At 47.0% G+C, this 18,478-nt stretch overlaps 1 protein-coding gene across 2 annotated transcripts in view; it reads left to right on the top strand.

The window, feature by feature from the left end:
• Positions 1 to 18,478, top strand: part of Msp300 (Muscle-specific protein 300 kDa) — a 102,116-nt gene that overhangs the window by 33,000 nt on the left and 50,638 nt on the right. For both annotated transcript variants that reach the window (XM_076802613.1, XM_076802611.1), the window contains exons 22-36: positions 120 to 483; positions 566 to 1,174; positions 1,261 to 2,046; positions 2,170 to 3,330; positions 3,415 to 4,194; positions 4,277 to 4,927; positions 5,042 to 5,643; positions 5,723 to 6,365; positions 6,456 to 6,794; positions 6,882 to 7,187; positions 7,343 to 7,494; positions 14,853 to 15,663; positions 15,990 to 16,148; positions 16,226 to 16,588; positions 16,916 to 17,026. In XM_076802613.1, the coding sequence (XP_076658728.1) occupies positions 120 to 483; positions 566 to 1,174; positions 1,261 to 2,046; positions 2,170 to 3,330; positions 3,415 to 4,194; positions 4,277 to 4,927; positions 5,042 to 5,643; positions 5,723 to 6,365; positions 6,456 to 6,794; positions 6,882 to 7,187; positions 7,343 to 7,494; positions 14,853 to 15,663; positions 15,990 to 16,148; positions 16,226 to 16,588; positions 16,916 to 17,026 (7,837 nt within the window). The remainder of the gene's footprint in view (positions 1 to 119; positions 484 to 565; positions 1,175 to 1,260; positions 2,047 to 2,169; positions 3,331 to 3,414; positions 4,195 to 4,276; positions 4,928 to 5,041; positions 5,644 to 5,722; positions 6,366 to 6,455; positions 6,795 to 6,881; positions 7,188 to 7,342; positions 7,495 to 14,852; positions 15,664 to 15,989; positions 16,149 to 16,225; positions 16,589 to 16,915; positions 17,027 to 18,478) is intronic.

Raw genomic sequence — 18,478 nt, 5'->3', positions numbered from 1 at the left:
GATTAGCGATTGTTTCTTTTAAAGGTAGAGGTTTGATGAGTGTAGTTTTTTTGCTCCAGAAAATTAAATACTGTATTATCCCCTAGTTAAATCGTTGGTTTCGTTGTCTTCTTGATCAGGGATTCGCTGAATAACACGAAGAGCCTGCTAGAGATAGGAATAGTGAAATGGACGGAGTACGAAGATCAATTCTCCGAGGCTACGGAGTGGCTCACGGAGACAGAACAACTGGTCCAATCGTTTAACAAGCTTCAGGATAGCCTGGAAGAGAAGAAGAACGTCCTGGAGCAGTTCCAAATTCACTTGCAGACGCTGTTCGACTGGCAGAAGGAGCTGGATCGGCTTAACATGAAGGCTCAAATGCTGCTGGAGACTTGCGCTGATACTAGGATCTCTAATGCCATCACGCAGCTCACGACGAAGTATAACGCGCTGCTGTCTCTGGCCAAGGAGATCATGCGACGACTTGAGCTGCACTATCAGGTAAAGGATCCAGTCATACGTGTTGCTAGTCTTGATGTGACGTAGTACTAGTACTAATATCAAAATTTAACATAATCTTCAGGAACATCAACAGCACAACACGCTCTATCAAGAGTGCCAAGACTGGATCGAAAGGACTCGAGACAAGCTGGGCGAGTGCAAAGAAATCCCCAGCACTCTAGCCGAGGTGAACAACAAGCTGCACACCTGCAAAGCAATCAGACAAACCCTAGAACAAGGTCAGAACAAGCTGAGATACGCGCTGGAGCTAAAAGAAAAGGTGATCATGAACACGGAACAAAACGGAGCAGCAAAGATCCAAGAAGACACCGAGAATTTGAAGACAGAGTTCGAGAGACTGTTGGTGAACGTGGAGGACATCCGACAGAAGCTGTCTGCTAGAGCCAGCGCCCTTGAAGAGCTGAACAAGATCCACAGACTCACCACTGATTGGATCGAAGAGATCGAAGGAAAAATCCAGCCTGGAGAGATGTATAAGAATGATCTCAGTGAGAAGAGGGCAGTTTTGGAGAAGTATAAAACTGTGCAAAGAGATATTCAAGGTCACGGCGAGACTGTGGATAGGTTGAAGGCTCGGTTGGCTGAGGACTCCAGCATCCCCGTTGGTCCTTATCAGAGTACTATCGCGAAGTACAACGAGCTGAACAAACTGATCGCTGAGAAAATAAAGGCAAGTGTCTTTTGAGGATTTGTGTAATAATTAAAAAGTTAGGCTATAGATCTTAGGCATTTATAACATAAATGTTGAATTTTCAGAACCTAGATGAGCAGGTGAACGACCACGAAAAGTTCCAGCAAGCCTTGAACGAGGCCTTAGACTGGGTCCGTCACACCAAGCTAGAATTACAACAGCACTGCGACACCCACGGCGAAAAAGATCGAATCATCGAAAGGGAGAGCAAGGTCAACCAGATCATCGCTTCGCTGCCTAGAGGAGAGACTCTAATCTCCAAAGTAATTCAGCTCAGTGACGGAGTCATCGCCAGCACAGGTCCAGAAGGCCAAGAAACCATCAAGCAAGACGTGAAACAGTTGCAAGCCAACTGGAAGTCATTACAAGCAAAATGCCACGATTCCCAGAAGACCTTGTCCAACTGCATCTCCAGCTGGTCTCAGTTCACAGCAGCCTTGGACGGCATGAAGAGGTGGATAGATCATTTCCAGAAGAAGGTGAACGATGAACAGTCGAAGGAGAACAAGACTCCAGAGGATTTAGTTCGTTGCAAGAGTCTTGTGGAAGAGGCTGTGCAACAGAAACCAGTCCTGGAGGATCTGAATGATAAATGCGAGGCTCTGTTGGAGATGAGTGCCTGCAGCTGGGCTAGGGATAAGACTGTACAGTTGCAGTCAGCTTATACTTCTTTGTTGACTGACATGCAAGGGTTGGTGTCGAGGGTGGAGAAAAATTTGTCCGATCATACCGAGTTCCTCAAGGCCAAGAAGGAGATGGAGGATTGGTTGAAAATTGCTAAGGGATCTGTGCAGGATTGCATGGGCGTTGGGGATGCTGAGTGGGCCAAGGACAAGCTTGAGACCATTAAGGTAATTTGATCGGAAGTGCGCTTTCACTTATCACAAAAGTATAGATGTAGTTAGGTCAGAGAAAAAACTATGAAAGAACGTAATGTAAAAAATGTAACAACTTCTCTCTTTCTCTTCCTGTAGATCGTCGCAACCAGGATCACCGAGGGTCAGCACCTGCTTTCAACCCTGCAGACAGCCTTCACGAAGGCAATAGATACAGCAGTTCCCGAACAACAGGATCAACTGAGATCAGATATGGCCGGATTACGTTCCAGCTGGGAACAACTGAGCATAGACCTGAACACAGTGCAAGCTCAATTAAAATCCCTGCTAACTCGCTGGGACGACCACGCAGAGGCTCGCGAGAAGCTAAAGATCTGGCTAGAAGAAACCCAGAAGAGTATCCAAGACACACCAGACACGAAAGGAGAGTTTGGCGACATGAAGACCATGTTGGAGAGATACAAGCACATCCAGGAGGAAGTTCAGAACAAGAAAACAGAGCTGGATCATCTGATGGACGAAGCCAGCGAACTATCGAAGCTGGCTAAGAAGAATAAACCACTAAATCAAATGAAAGCGTTGCTGAAGATGTGGCAGAGCTTGAGTGATAAAGTGGACGAACGTAAGAAGATGATTGAAAATGAAATGCAGGAGTATAATGCCTATCACGCAGCTCTTCAAGAGACTGAGAAATGGCTGCTGCAGATCTCCTTCCAGCTGATGGCCCACAATTCCCTCTACATCACCAACAAGGAGCAAACAGTCACACAGATCAAACAACACGAGACTCTGCTTCGAGAGATCGAGAACTATACGAGCGTTCTAGACGATCTAAAGATCAAAGGCAAGGGACAAATCGGTCGCTACGTAGCAGTGAACCCGGACATCAAGAACGTCATCGAGACACAACTGCAAAACGTGCAGGAGAGCTATAATTCTCTGATGAACACTGCTTTGCAGATCAAAAAGCGATTGGCTGAGTCTCTAGTCAAGTTCCAGGAGTATGAGAACACTCTTGAGAGTATTATGAAGAATCTGGATAACTATGAGCCGGAGATTGCTCGGGAGATGGAAGCTCCTACTGATACTCTGGAACAAGCTAAGGAGAGGTTCGACAACGCACGCGCGTTGCATAATAAGCTGCAAGGAGAGAAGACCAGGCTGTCTCTGGCTGTTGAAGCTTGCGAAGCTGCTGTGGCCTGTGTGTCCAGGCCTGGTAGTCCCTTAGATGCTCCACCTGTTCAGATTCCGGCTAGAGAAGTCGAGGTTAGAACCAAGTTGGAGGAACTCATCGATCAGGTACGAGAGTGTAATATATCAGTGCAATATCTTGTTACAATTGTCTGAAATCACCATTTAACCCATGATTCTCAATTTTTCCAGGCCCAGGGTCACCTAATGACCGTGACAAAAGCCCTAAACGAACTAGAAGAGCAAACCCGACAGAAGAACGCTCTCCGAGCCTGGATCAATCAGCAAAGAGCCCTCTGCGCCGAATGGAAGTCTCGTCCAGCAAAATTGCGCTCCGAGGCAGCTCAAGCAGAGCTCCAAGCAATGAACGATCTCCTAACCAACGTAGGAGAAAGAAGAACTCACGCGATGACCGAACTGTCCCTCCACGAAGACGATCAAGACATCGAAGAGGGTCTAGACAAGCTAGAAGCTGAACTAACAGACGCCATCGCTGGGAAACAAGCTGCCCAAGAGCTGATCCAGAAGTATAGATCTCAGGTGCAGAACATTCAATCATGGTTGGACGCTCTGTCAAAGAAAGTTGACGTGATTGAGAAGGGCAACGGGCAGACGATCGCTCAGAAGATATCGAATGTTAAAGAGATCACTGCTGAGTTTGAGTCTCAAGGACCTGGGAAACTCGGAGAGGTGAAGGGACTCAGTGATCAGGTGATGGACTCTGTGAGCAATTTGGACTCTCAGCAGATTGAGGAACAGATTAAGAGCGTGGAGAGAAGGTATGCTGATATCGCGAAGAAGCTGCAGAGGAAGGCGCAGGTTTTGGACATGACAGCTCAAGGTATTGAAGCTACCAGGCAGGAGATTGAAGAGAACAGGGATTGGATTCAGCAGAAGAAACAGCAGGCGCAGTTGGCTGATCCTGTGGGATACGACAGCAAGCTTGCTGAGGAGAAGCTGCTCGCCTTGAAGGTACTCTAACATTTATATTCCTAAATCGCTCCTGTATTTTACATAATGTTTCGCTGTCTACTAATTAATTGTAATGTTCCAGGCTCTATTGAAGGAAGCGGAGGGCAAGCAACTGGTGATCGACACCCTCGAGAAACGCGTCGGTAACATGCAAAACGAATTGGAGACCAACGAACAACAACAACTCGAAAACGAGACGAAAGCTCTTCGAGGCGAGCAAGCAGAGCTCTGCAACATCCTAACAGAAGGAATTTCCAGTGCAACCGCAGCAGCAGACGCTCGCCGCAAGTTCGAGGCTGATCTACAACGAGCGAGAGCATGGATCAAGTCCAAGAGCAACAACCTGAAGAAGCTGAGTGGATATTTGCCTCTGAAAGCTGCGAAAGTCGAACAGGATATTGTTCAGCACGGAGAACTTGAAGCTGACATCGATTCCTTCAGTGAAAAGGATCTCAATGATATGTTGAAGCAGGGGAATAATTTGCTGAAGGAGTGTAGCGATGAGGATCGCGCCAAATTGGAAGCTATCTTGGAGGAATTGAGCAAGGACTATGACGAGTTGAAGAACGAAGCAAAAGAGAAACAGGCGGCTCTTGCGGATCTTCTTCAGGGTCGTAAAGCATTTGAAAGTGAGATCGATAAGTGCCAGAGGTGGATCAACGAGGCTGAAGTTGCTACCTCTTCGGACCTGAGAACCTCCAGCATTGATATCCTCAGGGAGCAGCTTGCTAAGGTATGGGGTGAATGATGGGTTTGGGGTACTTTTGATATTGCTTCTTCTCCAGCAGCCTCTTCAATATTTACCTACAAACGATCAAGAACCTTCAATTTTCGCTTTCATTTTCAGTACGATCGCCTGAAGAAGGAGGCAAAGGACTACGCAGACGACATCGAGAAGATCCTCCAGCAAGGTAAATCGATCCTGCCAACGGTCAGCGACGCGGACAAGCTAGAACTGAACGAGCAACTGCAGAACATGAAGGAGGCTCACGGCCGAGTGGCTGGAATCATAAACGAGCGAGCCCAGGCTCTCCAAAAGAATATCAACGAAGCTGAAGAATCATTAGCTCGTGTCGCAGAAGCTGTGCAATACATGACAGACGTCCAGAAAGAACTCCACGAGTTGAACAAGCCGATTGGTTCTAGGGTAGAAGACGTGGAAGCCATGTTGGACGCTTACGAAAGAATCTTGAACGATTTAACAGCGAACAAGGCGAAGCTGTCTGACTTGGGATCGGTGAATGTAGCAGATCTTCATGGTGTTATGACCCAGCAGGATGATTTGATAAAGGCTATTGAGGCGCAGATAGCGAAGCTTAGGCAGTTGTTGCTTCTGAGACAACAGTTCATTGCTCTGATGACCGAGATCACTACATTTATTGCGAAGTATACTGAGATTGTTAGGGACATTGAGAACTCTGGTCAGACCACGGAAGAGAAGATCAAAAGGTAGCTAATTACTCCATATAGAATACTTTTATTTTATTTTGCATACTATTTTGACGTAATAAAATTGTCTGTTTAATAGGTACGACGACGCAATCCTGAAGATCCAAGAATGCGAAGCTCTTCTGGCCAGCGCCACCGACAAAGGGCAACAGATAGCAGCAGAAGGATCATCAGTCGACAGGAACAACATCACAGAGCAACTACAATCCTTGAAGCAACAACTTCAAGGTCTCAGAAGAGCTGTAGAGACTCAGAGAGAGCAACACGAGCTAGCTGCCGCTGAGCACAAGAGATTGGCAAACGAACTAGCAGAGATCCTCGACTGGTTAGAAGACAAAGAGAAGGAGATAAAATCGAGGCCTCTTCTAGAAAGGGATCCAAGCAGCGTGGAAGACGAGCTGAAGAACCACAACGAGCTCTGTGAAGCTGTGAACGAGTATCTGGATAGAATCAGGAACCTGAAGAACTCCATACCCTACGAAGAAGGAATGCCTGGGTCGTTGAAGGAGATGTTAAGCGAGGCTGTGTCCATGCTGACATCCTTGCCTAGAGAGATGGAGGAACGCGGGAATTACTTGGAGAGCAATATGAAGATGAGGCAGGAGTATGCTGCGCTCACTGATAAGTTGCAGAGTTGGGTACGCGAGGCGGAGATTAGACTGGAGAGCGACAAGGATGGGCTCGACTTCGAGAATATTCTCAGTGATTTGGAAGAGCATAAGGTATTTCGACTTACTTGAGCTTTCCCGAGTCTGAACACTTCAGAATAATTGAGAAGACACTGACGTAAATATTTTTGTTTCTGCTTCCAGATTTACTTCAGCAGCGAGCCCTCCATGCGCGAGCTAGTCTCCCAACAGATTCAACAGGCGGCCGACAAGATCTGGCCGTCGCTGACCAACTCCGAGCAAGAGGAACTGAGCGCAGAGCAACAACAACACACTCAATTGCTGAAGAACACTCTCAACACAGCGAAATCGCAACGTGCTAGACTGGAACAAGGCGCTGAAACATGGCGGGACTACACGCAAACCTTGGAACGGGTGCGGGCTGTCATCTCGAGAACCAGGTTCACCGATGAACCTGTCACGACTCTGGCTGGCTTACAATTCAACATTCAGAAGATCACGCACGCTCTAAATGATATACAGGTAAGCATCTATGATCATAGCAAACGCGAAATAACTGAATATTCAGGAGCCCGTGTAAAATGACTGCTCTATGTATGTTTCGTTTAGAATCAACAATTTGAACTGGACCTCCTCAATGAACGCGGCAAAGAGGTCCTCGGACTGGCGGATCCGCACAACAAGAAAACGATAGAGTCTCAACTCTCGGAGATCGGGGCCGAATGGAAAGAGCTAGTTTCCGGTTTAGAGGGTCGCAGAGATGCTCTGGAAGCACTGGCCAAACACTGGGAAGAACTCGAAGCTCAGTGGTCACTGATCGAAAGCCGTGTGAACGCCACCGAAGAAAAATCCAAGCTTGTAGACTCGGTGGTACGCTCGAAGAATCACCTGCTGGATACCATCAAAACTCATCGTGTGAGTATCCTGTCTAATTCCTTAAAATTCAGACGACTTTAACAAATATTTAAATGTACATAGTTACGTCAGAGAAGGTGCAGTGCAATTGAATTAACGAAGCTGCGCACGAGAATAAAAATGATTACAGGTTTTGTTGTATTTTCTCGATACAGGAATTAGTGGCCGAAGCGGAGAAGCTGAAACCAATGGCAGAGGACGTAAGAGCTCTCGCAGGACCTGTCCTCGCTTACCTCGCAGCTTTCACCGAAGCTCCAGCACACGTTCTGGAGAAGAAACTCGACAAATTGCAGGGTTCCGTCGAAGCGTGAGTGAAAACACATTTTTCTGATTTTTATTGATGTTGCGAGCGCACCGCCAACGACACCGACGACGCCGACACGCGCGTCACAGTTTCCTTAAAACATTGCTTTCGTCATCAAGAAATTTCTTTCAGTTTCGAAACAGTCTTACATACAGCCAGCTACGTATTACTTAAAATTAGTAATCTTATCTTTCACCGCCAGTTTCTTTTTTCTTTTTAGCAAACAATCACGTAGTATTTCAAGCATAGTATTTATCACAGCTTCATTTAATTAGCAGATTAATTCTGGAAAATTGAGAAATTTTATTTTTCTTAAATTGCAGATTTCAGGACTGTCACAGTGTTGATTGATTCGATTTATAGTTCAATTACGACCGTAATTTAATTATATTGTTTCGCGAAGAGTATGCAGCATTCTAAATTATACCTCGTGAAAGAGCGTCGAACAATGCGGTGGCTCCGTGTGCAATTTCCACGCATGTGCATGTGTGTGCCCCGCTTTTGCATATTACCTTCTGAAAGGGAAGGTGATTCTCCGCTTCTCCCAACACCCTATCAGTCTGTTTCAGGTGATCATCGCATCGACGTTAATTAATTATATATGATTATAATTTCATTTATTTGACCGTTCTTTTCAGGACATATTACGTGACCTTTATTTTCAGGACAAGTCTCTGTTAGACCGCGAATATTTCTGCAAATCATCTAGTTAGAATTGAATGTTCCTAGTCTACCGCATTCCACTGCATTTTATTGCACTTGTATGCCACTATCTACATTATACTGATTTATTTATTGTATACAACTACTTTGCCACTTTTACTCTTATGCTTTCGTACAGCAAAGAAACGACTGTCATATATCATTTCCACCATCAAGAATATTTTAGGGAACGAAAGAGGCAATTCTTTTGTTCCATAAATGAAAATGATGATTTGCATAAAGATCCACGACTCGCTACTTAAAAGTACCGTCACAGAAGTTCGGTCATCTTAGGCTCGCTGTTTCTCCTCTTTCGAGACACAATCGTCAGTGCGCGCGTGGTTTCAGCGAGGATGCTCGAAATGTCAGAGGTTCTTTGAAATTCGTTTAGGTTGTTGCAAAACAGAGAAGGAAAAACAAGAGTGAAGGATCCGGGGAGGGAAAGGACGAGCGCGAAGTTTCACGGCAGGAGTAGATTCCTTATGGGTTACGACACGTATCGATTTAGCATGCGTTACGTGGCGCATTACGCTCCATCATAGCCAAATTAGTCCCATGACGTAATTATTACGCCTTGCATATAGTTGTACACGGTGCGTTACCATCGTTCCACGTCAGAAAATTAATAATCGCCTGGGTAATTTGAACGATCTGCTCGCAAACGCTCGATCACGATCTATCGAAACTGTGCAACACGTTTCCAGGGTGATTCGAAAACAAAGTATTTGGCATACGTGGCTGTGGAATGATTAATAATAATAATAATAATAACAATGGCCTTGTTGCGCTCCGAAGCAACTACAGAAACAACGAAATTAGATTGAATCCAAGTACACGGACGGTACGAAAATAAAGTGCATAAACGATGCATCTCAAGGACTCTGTAATCGCGAGCTGACCAGAATTTCCTGCAGAATTTTGTTCAAGCATATATTCACTGTACATCTTTACCACGAAAGAAATATTAATGAATTCCGCGACATGTAAAAGCAGATGACTGCAGCAGCAATGAGTCAACCTTTAATTATCCGAATCTCGTGATTTATGTGTAGTTCACGTTTCCACGAGCTGTTTGTAAACAAGCGCGGGACATTGCACAATACGGGTGTACCTCGAATTATTTATAATCCGCGCGGGTCATTAATCGAGCGACGTTAGATAATCCTGGATTCTCCGTATTTCCATCGATTCAATAACCGCACGCTAATTTCCCGGAAGACCTGCCAAGGACGTGATTCGATTAACGATTGATCGTTAGCTTCATCACGGAATCGGATCAAAATTGCATTCTCGTTTTCGCGAAACGATAGGAAACGCGTTTAGTGCTTTTAGCTACGTAGACCCATCGTCGAGCCCCGTTAACACGCAGCAATTACCGTCACGCAGAAATCGAACTAATAAAATAATCAATTACCACCGAGAGACCGAGGACTGTAGAGGGTGGTAAATCCACGGAAACCATCCCCTCGGCGATTCGGGGTGCGATTCCCGCGGGGTTGTTCGTCGGCGGGCAGTCGCGAATCAGGGGTTCCGCGGGTTGTCGATCGAATTCGCCACTAAATATAGATTTGCCGAAGAAAAGTGAGAGAAGAGCGGCGCGCAGGGCAGGGGGGTTGGTGGTCGTTCGAGGCGGCACGTTGTTGGCCCGCTTCTGAATTTCATGGCGTAATATCTAGCCGGCTCGCGGACTCTCAGTCACGATTCGCACGCGGCGCGGCTCGCCGCGGGGATGCCTGGAAATAAAGTATGACGACGATCCGACGACGACGTCACATTATCACGAGAATAATCCGTGGAACGGCCTTTAAGCGGTCCGTTGGTTAACATATCGCCAGTCAGGTCGTGATAACGGCTCGCGCGCAGTGCCGTCTGTCGAGACCCACACCGAAATCACACTGATTCTCTCCGCGAAACGATCTTTTCAACTCTTTCTTGGAAACCTTCAGTGATTCTTTTCGTTTTTGTTATTATTTCTGGTGATCGCTGCTGCTGTTCGAAAGGATCTACGCTTCGGAAAGGTGTTGGAAAAGCAGCGATACGAAAGGAAACGTCGGAGAAGCGTGGAGATCCATCCCGCGGCATGTCGATTGCCAGTATGTATGATGTGTCGTGTTCGGGAGATCGGTTTAATTTTTTATCATCGTTCACGGTGATCGCTGGTGGTGTTGAGAAGGATTCACGCTCGGAAAGCCTGCTGGAAAAGGTTTAGAAAAATTAGAAACGTCGGGCAATTGTTGACATCCTCCGCGCGTCACGTAGATTGATAGTACGTGAGAAATTGTCCGGTTTTATAATATATTGTTCGCCGGTGTTTTCGCTCGTGTTGATCGTGTTAGCCGAGGATTGTGGCCGGTTCTATTGGCTTAAATATTGTGACCGTAGCAGGGCCGAGCTGGGCTCTATCACCAATCGATACCGAAACGTGTTTCGGTGCACGTGGCTCTGGCTGCGCAGCGTGTTCCGATTGTGACGCGCCGCGGAGAGGAATCGCGCGAGCTGTCTCGCGTATAGCGATCGTGGTTCCGCGTGGATCTGCCGAGGATCGGCTGTTCGCGGAACGATTATGGCGAAGGAATTAAAATTAAATTAAAATTAAAATGACTTGTCTAGAATTTGTTTCACAATTTCTTGCTTTTACGAACAGTATACAGTTGCAACGGTTAGTTGAAAGTCTAGTGTAGCATTGGATACCTATGCAGCGCTAAATACAAAGTCAATACGTTATTTCATCGTACCTCGGTAGGCGAAGTTCCTTGTAGTAGAAGCAGAAAGCACCGAAGTTTCTAAAGCCGCGGTGTCTAAAGTTAGGTTCCCATGCTGTGCAGGGTCAAACTTGAATCGATCGATTTTCAATTACAAACGGTGAAGATTTCATCGTGCCAGAAATTATGAAAGTCACGAATCCGGTTGCATATTCGTAGACCAACTGTGGATCGATAAAAGTATACATATAATATTTGCAATATAAATTCGTGGCGCTGAATCTAGCTGCACAGAAATTGCATTCCGAAGAAACACAATAGTCCCAAAAATTTGTAGAGTGCCTCATCCGCGAACCAAGTAAGGCGAAAATCCAGAAAATCTCGCGGCGAAGTAAGGAAAGGTCGAGAAACTGCGAGCAGTTGCGACACAGAGCGCAACGGTTCGATCCGCATAGTAATGATATCGTGCGTTGTGCCAAGGGGCACGGGTAAGGGTGGAAAAATCGGCTGGTCGTCTCGGAGAGAGTCTCTCGGAGCCAATGAACCTTGGTCTGCGGTTCTCGCGTTCCCGCGAAGAAGATGGTGTATTATTCTTAGGAGCGGCGTGCGCCTCTTTTCGACACTGTCGTCGATTTTCGTTCCTGGCCGGCTCCGGGGGCCTCTAAACCGCATGCGTCGCGGCGCCTCGCCAAGACGAAAATTCAAAGCTAACGCTATTACGCCCCTTCTAATAACGTTTCGAACCGCGAACGCTGCTGTTTAGCTTGACCGTGCCGCGCCATACTGTTATCCGATTTCCACCAGCTGGAATCTGCCCCGATATCTCGCGATCAAATCGATTCCCCAACCGATAGAACGAGAACCCGCGCCACCAGGAACCTTCGCGAAACAAGCAAACACCAGGGAATCGTTAGATCGATCGGTAATCGCGACGATCCTCATAGAATAGGTACGATTAAGTGTGTCGCGTGCATCCTCCGTCGATCATCGTCGATTTCACAGTGTCGGGAACAATCGTTCCAGTCGAAATCGTTCCTGGAAACTTGATCCTCTCGTTTCAACAGCGTCCTCTTTAGGGTATCCGCCCTCGCGTGTTCGTAGTGGTTTCAAGTGATTTTTCCCCGAATTTTTTCGTTGGTTTCTTCGAGACGACGATCCTCTCTCGTGGTCTTCGGTGGTTCGGAGAGGGAAACAGTGGTTCGCTCGGTGCTACAAAAATATCATAGTGATCTTGCCGCGATGATGTGCCGGAGAACATTGGCTCGAGTCACATGCCCGCATAAGGTTGCGTCACGTGGACCCGGTATTTCCTGTTCACGATGCCGGCTTAGCATTCTCCTTTTCGGATTGTTTTTCAATAAACAGCGTCTGTAGAATTTTTCATCTTTTTGGTCAGATTTTAGCCGTTTCGATAGAGGAATATAGTTATTGTATAGAGAAGGTTAGTCGTCTGGTAGTTAGTTGTTGCAGGTTCTCGGCTATTTTTACAGCTGTTGGAAAAACAAGTTTATGCAGTGTTTGGAGATGTATTCTTTTGGCAGGGTTGTCCAACGTTGCGAAATGTTGCGAAACTGTCCAACTCCGAGGAAAACAACCCGAACATCTGCGAACAAAATTTTTACATTATTAGAAAAAGGAACTGTAGACGATCCTCGACGTAAAAAATGTATACATATTTCTGCCTCTCTCGACTAGGACTGAGAAAATTTTCAATTTCTGACGAGAATGTAGAAACGTTTTAGAGCAAATATAGATGAAATATTTCCGTGAGATATTCTTCCCGACGACCTCAAAAACCATCGCGTCCGGAGCTCGCGTAATAAAAATGCCTAGCATCGCACGCATTGTTGAATCTTTCCCCTAATTCGTATCAGCTCGCAAAACGACCCACTGTGGAATCATGTGTATCATAAACCTCGGCCGTGTCTTGAATTTAATGCACCGGTCTGGCGATTGCACTACCGTTGAACACCGTTCATTATTAGCAACGATGATGTCATCGCGCGAAAAGAAACTAGTGGAGCGTTCGAAACTTGACATTGACACCGTGTTGCTTCCCCAGTCATTGGAAACGCGCTGCTTCCGGCACAGTTCGACACCAGATACTATCTCTGTTAGAACGTCATCCAGTTATCATTTTCACTGTTCCTGTGATCCAAATTTTTCGACACTTTCCCTTCAAAGTTCCAATTGTTCAGAGGATTTTTTGAATTAATCATCTCTGTTACTTATCTCTGAGGGAATAAAACGGAAGTGTTTCATTCACTAGACGTTGGAATTGTAACGAAACTGCGTTTTAAAGTCGTGTCGCCGTTGTGTCAAAATGTTCGTCTTGCTATATCGGATGCAGACACGATTCACACTCGATGTGACTAATCGTTCACGCGTGTTTAACTCTGACGTAATCGTCATCCAGCCAGAAACTCTGCGAAAACACAGTGCACCGACGTGTATCACGACGACAGACGAAAAAACGCGTATATTGCAACACTGTTCGTGGCTCGATGCATCATCGATGTTGTCATCCTTATGATTGCACTTGGCAGTACATTCCGGCGAAACATTCCACAATCTTGTTGGCGACATTGTTGCGGATTCGCGCGGAAGGCCAACGTGCGCGAAGTCTCGACAACAAACCGGGCGATCCAATCATTTGCACAGTTCCTTTGCAGAAACTAATTTTTCTAAAATTAGGATAATTTCATTCTAGACAGTCTCGGTAGGCAGGAACAGGGAAACAATTATTTAGAAAATAAAAAGTAAATGCCGGCCCTCTAAGGGTTAAAGAAGGGGATGAAACTCGGAACAATCGAAGCTTGCCCATTTCCGAGAAAGTTGACATTTCGATTTCGATGTCCTCGTCGACGGGCATGGGCGACCATTCGAGTCCATCAGTTAATTGCACTCTCGGCGGGTCTCCACTGGCCCGAAAACCGAGAAAGCGGTCGTCTCGAAATAGCACCGGGACCGTGGCAAAAGAAGTAATTTCGATTCGAACAAGTTCTTCTCGAAACATTCGCGCACGGTTAAAGGAACACGCTCTCTCTCTCTCTCTCTCTCTCTCTCTCTCTCTCTCTCTCTCTCTCTCTCTCTTTCTCTCTCTCTCTCTCTCTCTCTCTCTCTCTCTCGCACACACACGCCGTCTACTTTTAGCCGAGGCGTCCTCCGTTCTGGCTGGAGCAAAGCCAGGAAAGCCAGCTTCGGAGCCGAACCAGCGACACGCATTTCCGATTCTAAATCCGTCGTGTCTCCGCCTCGGACAATTCCTTAAGGCCCGATCAATTCCGAGACGGTGTTCTCTCTCTCTCTCTCTCTCTCTCTCTCTCTCTCTCTCTCTCTCTCTCTCTTTCTTCTTTCACTTTGCGCGCGCGCACTGTCTTTCTCTCTCTCTCTCTCCTTCTATCTCTCTTTCCCTCGTCCTCCGAGAGGAACCTTTGCCCTAAGCTCGGTTAGGCAGCGATGATCGCGAGCTGGCACGCGTTATCGCAGAGACCCCGAGACTCGAACAGGAAATATGCTGAAATCTATTTTTACGCGTTCGCCGACGTGCACAAGTATGCTGCCTAAGGGGCAAATCGTTTCCCGTTAGTAAGGTAGTGACCGGATTTGCTGACGGCTACGTTGGTATTCCGTAAACACGAGTCACAGGAATACGCCTAATTCAGAAAGAGTGGCGCACGTGAACGCGAGCAGGACACGTAAGTCGACGACGCGTGCGTCGTTTCCTGGTTGTGTCGTCGTTTCGACGGAACTCGCGTGACACCGAACGACCTGATCGACGGCTCGTGGAAACGCGGAGATTTTTCGGAATCGAAGGGATGGTTCTAGTCCTTTAACTCATTGTTCGTTTCACTCGATACCATTTGATTTTACGTTATGTTAGTTTAATTTGACTACTTTGAAGTAAGAGACACCAGCTGGGAAAGGTTTCGCGAATGAGAACTCCGGTCCTTGCAGGCTCGTCGACTCCCTGCAGAAGCGATCCCGGAAGGCGGACGAGGACTTGGAGTCGTTCGAGGACACCGAGCGTGAGATCGAACAGCTGAGGAAGCGTCTGAACGAGGCGCGCGATCGCGCCTCAGGGCTGCACGTGTTCGGCCCGGACCAGGACGCGGCTGAATCCTCTTTGGAGGAGATCCGATCCGTCGTGGAAGATCTGCTCGACACCGCGAAGAAATTCTCGGGGAGCACTAAGGCGCGGTACCAAGCTAGCCAGCAGCTCGTGCCGAGCGACCTTGCCCAACACCTGACTGGGCTAGAACTCTGCGCTGAGGCGACTGCCCAGGTGATGGAGGAGAAGCAGAGGGAACAGAAACGGGCCCGAACCGTCAGGTCGGATTACCTGACCGACCTGGACGAGGTTCAGGCCTGGATACGACAGGCTGAACTCAAGGTTCAGGACCGATCGATCGAGCCTGGACCGCTGAAGGAGCAGCTGAAACAGGTCCAGGACGAGCTGGGCACGATCGCCGACAAGCTCGAACGATTAACGAGAAACGGACGCACTATTGCTGAGAACACGAGGGACGACACCGAGAAACAGCTGATCGACAGCACCGTCCACAATGTCACCGAGCAGCTGAACCAGGTCAGAAACTGGCTGGACGAGAGGAAGCAAGTCGTCGCGGACACCATCGACGCCTGGCAGAGGTTCTTGACGCTCTACGAAGCTGTCAAGGCTTGGACCGAGGAGAAGAAACAGTTCCTAGTTGAGCCACTCAAGCTCAGCACACTGGTGCAGGCCAGGCAGAGGCTGCACGAGTACTCGGTACGTCGAGGAGTTAGGGGGATGGAATCGACACTTTGGAGATCCTTTGATGAGGATAGCATTGGGATTGATGGGTTTGCGGGGCTGACATTGATGGGGGAGGGCATGGTTGGATAGATGATGGAATTTTTCTTAGGTATTTAAAGACACTTAAGTGTTGATACACGGGAATAACAGAATACTTGGCTAAATCGAAGCTAAGTTAGAAGCTAGTTAGTTCAGTCCCTAGGCTATGCACCTTTCAAAGGGATGGCCAAAGCTAGTCGAACTAATTCGAAAGAGCTGTCCTAATGTTAGAAATGTTTTCCGGTGGGGGTGGGTTGCAGACAGCCGTGAAGAGCTGCAAGCAGATAAACAGGAACCTGAGCGAGATGGGTAAAGAGCTCGAGAGTATCGGTCAGGTTTGCAGCGTGGGCGACTTGCCCGAGAAGCTGTTGGAAGCTGAGGAAGCTAAGGTGCACGTGGAGGGTCAGCTGTTAGAAAGGGTTCGTGTTAATTTTTTCGTGCTAGGTCGCAACCACGCACAGACGCGGATAGATAGAGAATCTTGTACCGTTTTTAGAACGCTCTGCTGCAAGAGGCCAGCGAGGAATGGGAGCAATGCGAGCGAAAGATGAAGGAGGTGAAATCGTGGATCGAGAAGGCCAGACAGAGTTTAGAATCGCCGCAGAGCAAAAAGAAACCGTTGAGGGATCAGCACAGCGTACGCGAGAAAATGCTCAGCGACATCGCGATACAGAAAACGAAAATCAGTATATCGATGGAGAAGCTGCAGGTCCACTTCCGGTCCGGAATCGGTGGAGACAGTCGTATCAGCGAGACCGTTGATGAACTACTGACCGAGTTGGACAGCCTTCACGGCACCGTCAAGGAACAGGCCGCGTCTTTGGAGGCTTGCTTGACTCAGATCGATCAGTATCAACAGGTTAGGGGATTCTTAGACCGGTCACAGAGCTAGGGATGTTCAGTCGTCCTGGTCCGAGGACTGTATTCCTTCGGGGCCGATTGCCGATCCTTCTGAACCTCGAAAACCATTCTTAACAGTCAAAATGATGTTTGTTGCTAAGTTAGAACTCTTCGAGAGCGAAATAGACTGTTCGATGCTACTTGGTAGCAGACAATGTTGTTATACACTGTTAGCAGGAATTTTCTAGATTTAATAGACATTAAGCATGATTGATTTCGGAAGAGGATCGGCGATCGTCCCGGCAGTGGAAGGGATGCGGATCTGAGACAACGTGTCTAATTGCAGGAGATACAGCAGCTGAGACAGCAGATCATGCAGGTGGAGCAGCAGCTGAGGACGGTGCTGAGCCCGACGTACCTGTCCACCGACAAGGAGAAGGCGCTGCAGGAGCAACAGGTAGGTTCGCCTTGGTCCCACCTTTTCATCACCTGCACAATTGCGCTAAAAGCAGCAAGTTGATTTTTTGCATTTGCTCGATACCAACTGAAGACCACCACCAGGATACATATATTATTCGTCTTTGAATTAACCGCGTTCTATGTAAATAAATGATCACTTCTGCCGGTTCTCCGAGGGGCGTACGTCCGCGCTCGCCGCCGGTCTTATTCTCCTTCTACACGCGCGAATTTCTTTCTGCCTGCCTACAACTAGAGAATCGTGACTAACAGTTTACTATTAACCGTCGACCGAGCCACCATTAATTACTAACCGAGACGGGGCGAATTAATCATCCGATCTTTGGCTGCTTCTGAAATGGAACACGTAGCAGCCAATAGGCAAATGTAACGTGCTAACAACAGTATCGCCCTGTCTCTGGAAACATTTTGATGACCTTGGAAGCGTCATTAAAGGGGAGACAGAGGTCGAAAAACAAAAGCTCTTTTCAGTCACGGTCAAGGTGTTTCCATATTCAGTTCTCTCCAAACTGACCCATCAACCCTCTCGCGAGCAACAATAATGTAAATAAATATAATGATACGCTCTCTAATATGTTTACTTTGAAATTTTGTTTACAAAAAATATAGAAAATGTCAATATTGCTCACAGAAGGGTTGAATTAATAATACTAATCCTGCAGCCCTTCCTAGAGAGGCTCCCAAACTAGCAAGCTTTTCAGCCATTTTAATTTTCCATCGGTGATTAATCCCACTCGCGACAATTAGAGCTCATTAACAATCTCTAACCACTTAGCCTTCTTCTGTCCTCTACTCAGCCTTCTTCTGTCTGCCACACTCATTCTCTCGCCTTTGTTTTCTTCCATTAAATCGCTCGGTACCCGCGCTATCGTCATGGTGGTACATTTCTTACGGGGTACTGGTTGGTATCACGCCCTAACTAAAGTTTTCTCACTCTGTTCTGTTACTCGAAAACGTACGAGAACGAGATCTCGACAGTGTCACACTCTCACGCACGTGTCCTTGTCGTTTTCTTAGATTTTAGTTTTTCTTTTAATATTTTCTTTTTTTTTCACTTTTCTCTGTTCTCTGTTCGAACTTTAACCATTGCGCAGAATCGATCATCGAAAATCTACGTGCATCGAGCATCAATATTCGAAACAAGGAACTAAAATTGAACTGAAAACCCTTCTTGTACTGAAGACCATAAAGAAATTGTTTCGAGTATCGAGGATGAGCAAGATGCGTGTACATTTTTGGACCGATTCTGCGAGCCAACCATAATATTTTATGTGTTGTTGTACCGTGAGGGGATTACTTGATTTTGCTTGTTTTCATTTTCTTTATCTTGTGTAATTCACGTGTTCTGTTTCTACTATCTCGCCGTTCTCACTGTCTAATTGTGTATCACGCGGGGCACGGTCGCGATCGCGATCGAGGTTGCGATCGATGA

Source organism: Halictus rubicundus, chromosome 17 (assembly GCF_050948215.1).
Source record: "Halictus rubicundus isolate RS-2024b chromosome 17, iyHalRubi1_principal, whole genome shotgun sequence".
Taxonomy (NCBI): Eukaryota; Metazoa; Arthropoda; class Insecta; order Hymenoptera; family Halictidae; genus Halictus; species Halictus rubicundus.
The sequence above is the reverse complement of the archived record's forward strand: the minus strand, read 5'-3'. Positions and strand labels throughout refer to the sequence as shown.